The 12,519-nt window shown below is 44.2% G+C and overlaps 1 protein-coding gene across 1 annotated transcript in view; it reads left to right on the forward strand.

Moving 5' to 3' along the window:
- Window positions 1-12,519, forward strand: part of tacr2 (tachykinin receptor 2) — a 126,446-nt gene that overhangs the window by 42,893 nt on the left and 71,034 nt on the right. Inside the window, exon 2 of the mRNA XM_078223686.1 lies at window positions 1,982-2,176. Coding sequence (XP_078079812.1) covers window positions 1,982-2,176 — 195 coding nt within the window. The remainder of the gene's footprint in view (window positions 1-1,981; window positions 2,177-12,519) is intronic.

Genomic DNA, 12,519 nt, shown 5'->3' on the forward strand with positions numbered 1-12,519 from the left:
GCCCTATCCCTCTCCATTGCAATAACAAAAGACACCGAATTGTGGTCACTATCTCCAAATTGCTCTCCCACAACCAAATCTAACACTTGGCCCGGTTCATTTCCCAGTACCAAATCCAATGTGGCCTCACCTCTAGTCGGCCCATCCACATATTGTGTCAGGAAACCCTCCCGCACACACTGCACAAAAACTGCCCCATCCAAACTATTTGACCTACAAAGGTTCCAATCAATATTTGGAAAGTTAAATCGAGTGAACGTTCAAAGACTATTTCCTCGGGTGGATGGAGCTATTACAAGGGGGCATAACTATAGGGTTCATGGTGGGAGATATAGGAAGGATATCAGAGGTAGGTTCTTCACGCAGAGAGTGGTTGGGGTGTGGAATGGACTGCCTGCAGTGATAGTGGAGTCAGACACTTTAGGATCATTTAAGCGGTTATTGGATAGGCACATGGAGCACACCAGGATGGTAGGGAGTGGGATAGCTTGATCTTGGTTTCAGATGAAGGTCGGCACAACATCGTGGGCCGAAGGGCCTGTTCTGTGCTGTACTGTTCTATGTTCTATGTTCTATAGTCACATGAGCAGCCTGGGAATGGAGGGATACAAACGAATGGTCTAGTTGGACCAATGAGCGGCACAGGCTTGGAGGGCCGAAGGGCCTGTTTCCTGTGCTGTACTGTTCTTTGTTCTTTTGTTTTTGTTAACCTCCATGGACTATCCGAAAACCACTGCAGCTGAGAATACCGTATTCCAGCTAAGACATTTCCTTATAAAAAACCTACTGTTAATAGGTAAATTGGAACCATCCCAACAATTACAGAATCAGTAATTAAGCCACATTTTAAATTAACTTTGTATAAAAGAACAGGTTAATAATTTTCATTAATACATTTTTATTTACAAAATTTTCTGGAAATAAATTCCTGTCCTGCCAACATCAGTAACGGTGCTGATCTGCATCCTGAAGAATAGCAGTTAATTTCCTGCCTCACCAGATAAAAATGAGGATAAATCCCCTTTAAACAGAAAGCTTCCATAATTTATTGCACTCTGTCCCACTTTAGCAAGAAACTGATGGAAACTTAGCAGCTTGTCATCAACTTTACCCAGTGGGAGATTGCTTCTTGGAGGGGCACTGTGAAACCAGACAAACAATACAGTTTTGCTTTGGGTGACAATTGGGAGGTGGAATGTACTGGGCAAGCTGACTATACTTATAATGGATAAGTCCCTGGTCCCAATATCCTGCAATCTGAGTTGCTAAAGGAAGTGGAAGTGGAGGTAGTGGAAGGTTTACCATAATCTTCCATTCTGCCCGAGATATGGGGGAGGTGCCAGAGGATTGGAGAATGGCATCAAAATTGAACTCCATTGGATTAAAGGAGACAGTGGCAGTGTGAGGGTTACGAGACAAAGCAGAAAGCAAAGGTGAACATTTGCTTTAGAGATTGAAGGCAAATATTCAGTGGTGTTTCCTAGGGGTCAGAATCAGACCAATGCCCTTTTGCTATTGATCAATGATCTGGACTGACATGCTCTACCAAGCCTCTATTGATTACATGATTACATCGTTAGCTGAGAAATGACACTTTATACGGTACTCCTGGAACACTGGAGTATTAAAGGCAGCTCTGAGTAACTGCACATTTGACATTGTGCTCTGATATCCTCAGCATTCTGCTTTCCAATTACACAATATGGGTTTGGAAGCACTGTGGGCATGCTGCCAGGGCCAATGGCCAAACAACAGCAATCATAACTGCTTTCAAAGGGAAGCAGTGTAATTGAATGGGGGAGAAAAAAGTAGAAGGGTAGGTTTGGATGAAGTAAGGTAGGAGGAATTATCTTTGACATTGACCTGTTGAACCTGTTCTGTATGTTCTACGTAATTGTTAATGGAAAATGAGGATACTATGGAGGCTTGAGATGTGCTGTCTGATGACCTTCTATTGACACTTTTGTATCTCACTGCACAGGTACATTGCCATCATCCACCCTTTGAAGCCCAGGCTGTCCTCCAGCTCAACTAAGATAGTGGTTGGTGTTATCTGGCTGCTGGCCCTGGCTCTAGCATTCCCACAGTGCTTCTATGCCCATATTGTGCAAGTGGAGAGCAGAGTGATCTGTGAAGTGGACTGGCCCGGTGATGTCGGAGGACAACATCAACTGACGTAAGAATCTATTCTCAATTTCCTCCAATATGGGTCCTGTTGTTACAGCCAATACTAACTGTGTCCATTTACAACTGTGGATGTTTATCGACAGCACGGTGACACAGTGGTTATTACTGATTCTGGGCTTGGGTCACTGGCTGTGCGGAGTCTGCACGTTACCCATGCGTCTGTGTGGATTTCCTCTGGCTGCTCCAGTTTCCTCCTACAGTCCAAAAGACGTACTGGTTAGGTGCATTGGCCATGTTAAATTCTCCCTCAGTGTACCGAACAGGTGCCGGAATAAACTTAATCTTAAAAAATAATTTCCATAGTTTCAGGAGGTAAAAGCAACCAACTGGCAAAATCTAAAGAAATGTTGCTGTTAATCAACTGATATGTCCTGGTGAGTTACTGTATTTAGAATTGATGTGAAAATGATATTGTGTCATTGGATGGAAGTATCAGGACAGGATAGGCTGAAACCTATGTTGGGCACTTGGCAACTGTGGTTAAATCCTGCCTTGTGATTTGAAACCTATGAGCTGGAATGATTAGGGGAAGGGAATTGTTTTTCTTGTTTCATTAAGGTTGGTTGGTGGATTCTGTTAAGTCCAGGTTGTCATTGTTGATGTCCCTACAATCTTACACACTCCATGACCAGCAGTGTCACCACATGAAGCATAAGGACTTCAATTCCCGATTCCCAGGAAACATTTCCGGTCCTGAGGAATTCTTTAGCAAAATCCAGCTGGTGTATGTCAGATCAATGTGGTTTTCAGCATACACATACTACAGCAATTCAGAGTGACATCCGTATGCCCATTTCCAAAAGAGAGAATTTAACTATCATCCCCATGACATTCAATGACATTACCATCACTGAATCCCCACTATCAACATCCAAGGGATTACCAGTGAGCAGAAACTTAATTGGACCAACCATATAAAAGGCACATTGAATAGGTCAGAGACTAGGGTGAGATCTTACCGTTACTTTATGCCTGTTTTGCGGTAAGCGGCTAGCGCGAATGGTGCTGGTTTTCGCGACTGGTGGGATTTTGCAGCAGCTGAATTTCCAGTGCGGTCAGCCTTTCACTAGAAATGGGCAAGAGGCCAGTTAATTTATTGAAATTTATTTAAACAATCATTTTAATGTGTTTAGCAAGCCCAGCGCTCACTCGTCCGGGCTCACTTGTCAGTATGGCCTCGCCGGGAGATGTTCTCTCCGGTGAGGAAAACACCTGCCCCTCCATGAACAGGGAATACTTGGGCTGGCCTTGCCAGTGGAACTGGAGGACAAGGGCAAGGCAGGGGTGTGCCTTGGGCAATGCCCATCATGTAGTGCCAGGGAGTGGGGCAAATGTGGGGCAAGGCCAGGGGCGGGAACAATGTGGGCAGGACCAGTGGGTCAATGGGGGCGGGGTCTGTTTGGGCAGATCCAGGGGCAGGGCCTGTGGGTGGGCAGGGCCAATGGACTGGGGTCTATGGGGGGAGGTGGTCCATTGCCACTCTTCACGCCATCAGATGGAGGGAGGGTGGTCCGTGATTGGTGGGGGAGGGAGGGCTGGGGGCCGCGATAGCTGAGGGAGGGGGGGGGGCCGTGATTGGTGCGGGAGGGGGAGCTGCAATCGGTCAGGGAGGGAGGGGGGCCACGATCGGTGGGGGCGGGAGGGGGCCGTGATTAGTTTGGACAGCGGGGTGGAACGTGATTGGTTTGGGTGGTGGGGAGTGTCAGTGAGGGCTATATCTCGGGCTGCAGGCCCCAATGATTGCTGCGGGCAGGAGCTGCTTGAGGCTGCCTGCAGCAGCAGGGGCCTGACAACTCTCTGCCTGTCAGATCCCTGCTATTGTTAATGTGCATGTGCAGCATCAGAGGTCTGCACATGTGCACTACCTCCCTCTACAGGCTGTCGAGTGCAGTAAGCCCCACCCACAGCCTCTCTGGCCAGAAACAGATGAGTCCAAAATTTTGCAGAAAGAATGCTTAAGATTGGGCCTGAAAACGCACCCAAAAAAACAGATCTGGAACTCTCCCAGTTTCACGCCTGCCCGACACTGAGAAAGAAATCTCGTAAAATTCCGCCCTATATATTTTGTCGTGAATAGCTCACTCCTTGCCTGCTCTGTACCACCTACAAGGCAAGCCAGAAATGTGATGGAATACGCTCCACTCACCAGCTGAGTGCAGCCAACAACACTGAAGAAACTTGACACCATCCAAGACCAAGCAACCTGTTCAATCAGCACCCAATCAATCACTTTAAAATTCACTTTCTTCTTCCAGCACACAGTAGCTGGAGTATGTACCAAGTACAAGATGCACTGAAACAAGGCTCCTTCAACTGTACCTTCCAAACCTATGATGATTGGCGCTGTCTAGAAAGACAAGGACAGCAGATGTGTGGAAGCATAACCATCTGCAAGTTCCTCTTCAAGTAACTCACTATTGTGACTGGGACCTAAACCACATAACTCTGATACTCTGTATAGAACAGAAAGTTATGGTGAAATGTTCCAATACTCAATCTGTCAATAACAACAATTCTGTAATGTATTGGCATTCATCCTGAAACTGTAGCTGGAATTCCCCAACACAGGGTATGCTGCAGTCGGGTTTCCCAGTGAATTACACTTTTTAATCAGGCTCCATCTCACTCTGCGTCTCCTTGGACTCTGGTTCGGTGTAAAGATGACAACTCTGGAACCACAGTCAGAGCCAATCACTCACATATCAAAAGTGACCAACCTGAACCAAAAGAGATCACACAAATAATATTGGGATCAATGTTTGTGGCACTTCTCACAGGGCACATCATTGTTAGCTCAGTTATACAGCAACATTGCTAAACCACTCTCTGAAATCAGACTCCATATAGTAAGGTTTTCACACAATAAATGGAAATTACAGGGTAGGAGAACATTGGACCCAGTATCTGAATTGGCAATTCTCCTATAACCCATTCTCTTTGACCCTCTTATATTTCTTATTTCAAATACTTACTCAATTTCCTTTCCATGTTCAGGTTTGTCTCTGCCTTAATAGTTGCTTGTGATGAAGCACTCCACGTTCTAATAGCCCTCAGTTTGAGGACTTTGAACAAAACTAAACTAAACTCAAAGTCAGAAATGACATCCTATATGACCATGACAAAGGGGAACTTTCTCTCCTCGTCCTTCTCGAATTGTCTGCAGCTTCTGACACAGTGACCACACCATCCTCCTCCAGTGCCTCTCCGCTGTCATCCAGCTGGGTGGGACTGCTCTCACCTGCTTCCATTCTCATCCACCTAATCGTAGCCAGAACATCATTTACAATGGCTTCTCTTCCAGCTCCTCCAGCCTTACTTCTGGTGCACCCAAAGATCTATCCTTGATCCCTCCTATTTCCCATCTATACATTGTCTGTGTAAATATTCACTATACATACAGTGTTAGTTTTTGTATATACTCTAATGACACCCAATTCTACCTTACCACCACCTCTCTTAACTCCTCCACTCTTATTAAATAGTCAGACTGCTTATTTAAAATCCAGAGCAGGAAGAGCAGAAATATTCAACAACTAAATATTGGGAAATCTGAAGCCATCATCTTTGGTCCCTATTCTAAACTCTTTTCTCTATCTCCCTATTCAACCATTCTCCCTACCCCATCTTTCTGTACGATCTTTGCTGGTCTCAACTCCTTTTCTGTGCCATTTCCCCATAGCCTCTATTCTTCAATCTATCAAATATTTATCCACCTCCACTTTAAATACTTGTAATAATCCAGCCTCCACTGCCCTTTGGGGCAGAGAATTCCAGAGATTCACCACCCTCTGCGAGAAACAATTTCTATGCACCTCAGTTTTAAATGACCAGCTCTTAATCTTGTAGCTATGTCCCCTTGTTCGAGGCTCTCCCACTAGTGAAAACATCTCACCATCTATCCTGTCAAACCCCCTCAGGATATGTTTGAATAAGGTCACCCTTCACCTTTCTAAATTCCAAGGAATACAGACCCAGACCTTTTAGTCTCTCATGATAGTCATCCAAGGAAATAGTCTGGGAATCTCTTTTGGACTGCTTCCATTGTTAATACATCCTTTTTTAGGTAAGGGGACCAAAACTGTACACAGATTGCAGGTGAGGCCTCACCAACACCCTGCACAATTGCAACAAAACCTCCCCATTTTTAAACTCCAACCCCTTTGCAATAAAGGCCAACATGCTGTTTGCCTTCTAAACTACTTATTGCATCTGCCTGCTAGCTTTTTGTGATTCATACACTAGAACACCTAGATCTCTCTGTACTTCACTCACCTGCAGTCTCTCCATTTAGATAATAATCTGCCTTTTGATTCCTCCTACCAGTGTATGACCTCACACTTCCCCACATTAAACTCCATTTACCAGATTTTCACCCAGTCACCCAAATCTATATCCCGTTGTAGAATCACAATATCCTCATCACAATGTGTTCTTCCACCTATCTTCAAATCATTGGCAAATTTAGAAACTTTACATTCTGTTCCTTCCTCCACGTTATTAATGTAAATAATGAACAATTGTGGGCCAAGAACAATCTTTAAATGCCAGCTGTTTGACCAAGTGTTTGGTAATTTGCCCTAATATCTCTTATGTGGCAAGGTGTCAGATTTTGCTTTGTAATGAAGTTCTTGAGATATCCTATTACATTTAAGATGCTATATGAATACAAGTTAATGTTATTGTTCTCCCCTTCTACCTTGAATCATCCAGTGAAAATCCTCAGTCTTTACCCACTTGTTCCCCACTACTAGTGGAAACAAACTTACACTGTTTACCCAATACGAAAGTCCCAGGTTGCATTTAGATCCTTACTTGTTGCTTATCTCAATGCTGTCCCACTTGGCACACTACTCTAGGCTCAGGACTGTAGGTGTACAGTGTACAGACTGCAGCACTTCACAAAGATGGCTTTCCATCACCTCCTTAAGGGCAATTAGGGATAGGCAAAAAATGCTGGTTTAGCCAATGATACTTCCCAAAAAGAAATGAGAATACTGGGCCCACATCAATCCTATCCCCAATCTCATGCCCTATTCCCTACTCTCAGCCCCACTTAGGTCTCATTCCTCCCAGCGTGTAGTTCTCTTCTCTGTTGATGTGCTCCTCAGCCCCGACTTCCACATCACCTTCTGTCACTCCTACTTGAGCCCAATTCACCTCTCTCCTACCTGTATCTCAAATTCTTAACCTTCATTCTCATTGTCCTTTTCTCCCTGACTTGTTCTCCTGCTGTCCTCTGTCTTGCTGTCTCCTCCTGAACACCCTGAGCCCACTGTCATCCGCCATTGAACTCCAGTTCTTGATTCTAGTCCCAGTCACTTATTATCTCTCATCCCCTAGATCCTTGGTAGTTCAGATGCAGAGCAAATGTTTCCTTTGCCTGGAGAATGTAGAACAAGGGGAAATAATCTCAGAATAAGTGGGTGTCTATCTAAGACAGATGTGGAAAGATTTCTTAATCGGGGGTTGACATAGAGGGATGTGAGCATAAGAACTGGGAGCAAGAGTAGGCAATTCAGCCCCTTGAGTCTGCTCCACCATTCAATAGAATCATGGTTGATCTCATCTTGGCTTTTCTCCACCTTCCTGACTGCTGTCCACCCAGGGAGTGGTGGATTTTTGGTCCTCGAGTCTATTGAAGGCAGAGGTTGATCAATTTTTGGTCAGAAAGTGAAGTTGAAATCAAAGATCAGTGAATGGTGGAGGAGGCTTGAGGAGCTGAATAGTTGCACTAATTTTGTCTCTTCTTATTTCCCTGTTCAACCTAGCTCCATACAGAATCACAGAGCTGTTACAGTGCAGAAGGAGGCCATTCAGCCCATCATGTTTGCAACAGCTCTCCAAATGAGCATTTCATTTAGTGCCATTCTCCTTTAACCTTGTACATTCTTTTCCTTTCATCTGTACACTTATGCTCTGTCTCTCAATGTATCCACTTGCCAAGTGGGACAGCATTGAGATAAGCAACAAGTAAGGATCTAAATGCAACCTGGGACTTTCGTATTGGGTAAACAGTGTAAGTTTGTTTCCACTAGTAGTGGGGAACAAGTGGGTAAAGACTGAGGATTTTCACTGGATGATTCAAGGTAGAAGGGGAGAACAATAACATTAACTTGTATTCATATAGCATCTTAAATGTAATAGGATATCTCAAGAACTTCAGAGATCACAGAGCAAAAGGACAGTGGTGGATGGTGCTTCTGCAGTAAGAAGGTTCAAGCATGATGTTCCCTGGATTGTTTAGTTCCATTGATATAGCATTTAAATGTCATTGGTCATTGGTCAGATATTGTAACTGGAGACAATTCCAAAGATCACCACCTGCTTTGCCTGCTGGCTTCTCTCTCTAAATGTATAATAAGTTAATAAAACAGCATGCTTGGCATCATCTGTGGAGAGAGAATAGAGCTGATGTTTCAAGTCAGGATGATTCTTCATCAGAAAGGATCAAGATCATAGAACCTCTACAATCCAGAAGCAGGTCATCCGGCTCATCAAGTTTGCACCAACTCTCCATCAGAGCTTTTTAACCTGAACCCTATCACCGTAACCGTACATATTTGTCCCACTAATCCCCCTAACCTACACATCTAGGGATACAAAGGGGCAATTTAACATGGCCAATCAACTCAACCTGCACATCTTTGGGCTGTGGGAGTTCTCACTGGAGTGACAGAGGTTGAGGGGCGACCTGATAGAAGTCTACAAGATTATGAGACACATGGACAGAGTGGATAGTCAGAAGTTTTTTCCCAGGGTGGAAGAGTCAATTACTAGGGGGCACAGGTTTAAGGTGCGAGGGGCAAGGTTTAAAGGAGATGTACAAGGCAGATTTTTTACACAGAGAGTGGTGGGTGCCTGGAACTCGCTGCCGGGGGAGGTAGTGAAAGCGGAAACGGTAGTGACTTTTAAGGGGCGTCTTGACAAGTACATGAATAGAATGGGAATAGAGGGATATGGTCCCCGGAAGGGTAGGGGGTTTTAGTTAAGTCGGGCAGCATGGTTGGAGGGCCGAAGGGTCTGTTCCTGTGCTGCAATTTTCTTTGTTCTTTGTTCTTTGAAACCTGAGCAGCTGGAGGAAACCCATGTGGAATTTGTTCCTCTTGTCTACCAAACATATAATGAAGAACTGGTCTGTGGAATTTCAAACACATTCCTGTCAAATCTTGGACAGGAATGTGCAGACCTAGTTATGGACTCACCCGCAGGAGGACTCACCCTTTCCATGTCCACCACCTTGTTCGGTGGACATTTTTTCCCAGAAACCAAGGTACAGTGGATGCAGGATTACAAACACGAAGTGTAATGAGAGCAGAGAAGTTGAAATCTGTCATTCAGATTGTGAGCTGGGTCAGCACGCTCTTGAGTTGCCCCATAATTGTATGTCACCTCCACCAGAATGCCTCATTATGGCAGCCAATTGATCCTTGCTTTTATTATTTCACAATATGTGGCTGTCACTGGCTAGGTCAGCATTTAGTGCCCATCTAATGGGATGTTTTGCTGATAAAGGCATAGCATGCAAGTTTGAACCAAGACAGAACTATATTAGATCTGGTGGAAGGTGAAGTTTCACAGCACACTTTTACAAGCCCACATAAGTTTGCAATTGATTTTTTCAATACTGCAAGCCTTGTACAATTCTGTAGAAACAACTGCTTGAAACCACTAATTCACTCCAACACCTGTTTGATTAGTCAAAAAAAAAATTCTTGTGTTGAAACTAAATTTGAAAATGATGATTTCAGTACAGGAAATGCTAAGAGGTGATGGATTCATTTTGTTGACAGTCTTTAATTTTTTGGCACAGTCAAGTTATTATTCAGTTAAGATTCTTTAACTAACAAGGCAAAGCTCGGCACAACATCGTGGGCCGAAGGGCCTGTTCTGTGCTGTACTGTTCTATGTTCTATGTAACCTCTTACCTCAGCTCCCTCTTATCTCCCAGAACATGTGCAGAAGCTGACAACGAACACTGAGAAATTACAACTCCCAGCAGCCAGTGCGGCAGTGCGGACTGTTTTTGGTGGGGGGCAGGAAGGGCTGGGGAAAGCAGCATTAAGGGGTGGGGTGGGGGGCGGCCGGGGGGGTGGGGGGGGGGGGGGGGAATTAGAGAATGAGCCTGGGCCACTGCTGTACAGGTCCTAATATTTTCCATCTGGTGCACCCTCCTCTCCTGGGGCCTGATTGTAATCCCTTAAGATGTTGATGGTGGGGGATTTAGTGAGGCTAATGCCATTGAATGTCAAGAGCGATCCTCTCTTGTTAGAGATGGTTATTGCCTAGCACTTGTGTGGTGTGAATGTTACTTCCCACTTGTCAGCTCAAGGCTTAATATTGTCCAGGTCTTGCTGCATTTGGACATGGACTGCTTCAGTATCTGAAGAGTCGCGAATGATGCTGAACATTGTGCAATCATCCCCACTGCTGACCTTATGATGGAAGGAAGGTCATTGGTGAAGCAGCTGGTTGGGCCTAGGACACTACTCTGTGGAATGTCTGCAGCAATGTCCTATTAGACCATAAGAAACAGTAACATGAGGAGGCTGTTTGGCCCCTCGAGCCTGTTCTATCATTCAATATAATCATGGCTGATTCAACATACCTCACACCCACTTTCCTATAACCTTTCCCCATAACCTTTGATTCCCTTACTGATCAAAAATCTATCGCTCTCAGCCTTAAATATAGACAAGATCTCTGCCCCCACCGATCTCTGTGGCAAAGTGTTCCAAAGACTCACAACCTTCAGAGAGCTAAACTGCACTTTAGTGTCCAAATATGTGTAGGTTAGGAGGATTAGCGGGGTAAATATGTGGGGTTACAGGGATAGAGCTGGGGTGGGCCTGGGTAAGATGCTCTATCGGAGAGTCAGTGCAGACTCGATGGGCTGAATAGCCTCCTTCTGTTCTGTAGGGATTCTATGGGGAAAAAAAATCCTCATCTCAGTCTTAAATTGGCACCTCTTTATTCTAAGACTATGCCCTAGGATCCTAAACTATCCCATGAGGGGAAACATCTTCTCAGCATTTACCCTGTCAAGCCCCTTAAGAATCCTGTATGTTTCAATGAGATCTCCTCTCATTCTCCTAAATTCCAATGAGTAGAGTTCCAAACTGTTTAACCTTTCCTCATGAAACAATCCCTCCACACCGGGGTCAGCCTAGTGAACCTTTCAATGAAATAATATCTTTCCTCAAATAAGGGGACCGAAACAGTTCTCCAGATGTGGTCTCGCCAGTACCTTGTACAGTTGCAGCAAGACTTCCTGACTCTTACACTCCAACCCCCTTGAAATAAGGGCCAACATTCCATTAGCTTTCCTGATTACCTGTTGCACCAATGTGACAGCTTTCTGTGTTCCGTGCACAAGTTCCCCCAACTCCCTTTGTGTTGCAGCTTTCTGCAGTTTTTCTCCATTTGAATAATACTGTTCTTTTGTTCTCCCTTCCAAAATGAACAGCTTCACATTTTCCCACATTATATTCCATTTGCCAACTTTTTGCCCACTTACTGAACGCATCAATATCTCTTTGTAAATCTCTGACAAAGGGTCATCCAGACTGGAAGTATTAACTCTGTTCTCTCTCCACAAATGCTATCAGACCTGCTGAGATTTTCCAGCGTTTTTGTCTCTTTGTAAATTGTTTGTATCCCTTTCATAACTTGGCTTTTCACCTATTTTTCTGTGGTCTGCAAATTTGGCTACAGTACATTTGTTTCCTTCTCCAAATCATTAATATATATTGTAAACAGTTGCGGTCATTGTGGAACCCCACTGGTTACAAATCACCAACCTGAAAAAGTACCTCTTATCCCCACTCGTTGTTTCATGCCCATTTGCCAATTCTCTGTCGATGTCAATATACTACCTCCAACACCATAGGCTCTTATTTCATGACTTAACCTTTTGTGAGGTACTCTGAAAGTCCAAATCTACCAGTTCCCCTCTATCCACTCAGAAACTTCCTCGAAAATCTCTAATAAATTAGTCAGACACAATTTCCCTTTCATGAAGCCATGCTGACTCTGCTTGGTTAGATTATAAGTTGCCAAATGTGCTGCGATTACTTCCTTAATAATTGATTCCAACATTTTTCCAGCAATGATGTTAGGTTAATCAGCCTGTAGTTACCTGCATTTTGCCTCCTTCCCTTTTTGAACAGGGGTGTCACATTGGCAATTATACAATCCTCTGGTACTTCTCCAGAATCCAAGGATCTTTGGAAAATTACAATCAATGCATTCACTATCTCTGTTGCTATTTCTTTTGGGATCAGATTTTTTTTTCTATTTCTTTTAGCACTATCTTCCTTTGAGGCAGGTATTACT

The sequence above is a fragment of the Mustelus asterias genome, chromosome 11 (assembly GCF_964213995.1).
Source record: "Mustelus asterias chromosome 11, sMusAst1.hap1.1, whole genome shotgun sequence".
Lineage (NCBI taxonomy): Eukaryota > Metazoa > Chordata > Chondrichthyes > Carcharhiniformes > Triakidae > Mustelus > Mustelus asterias.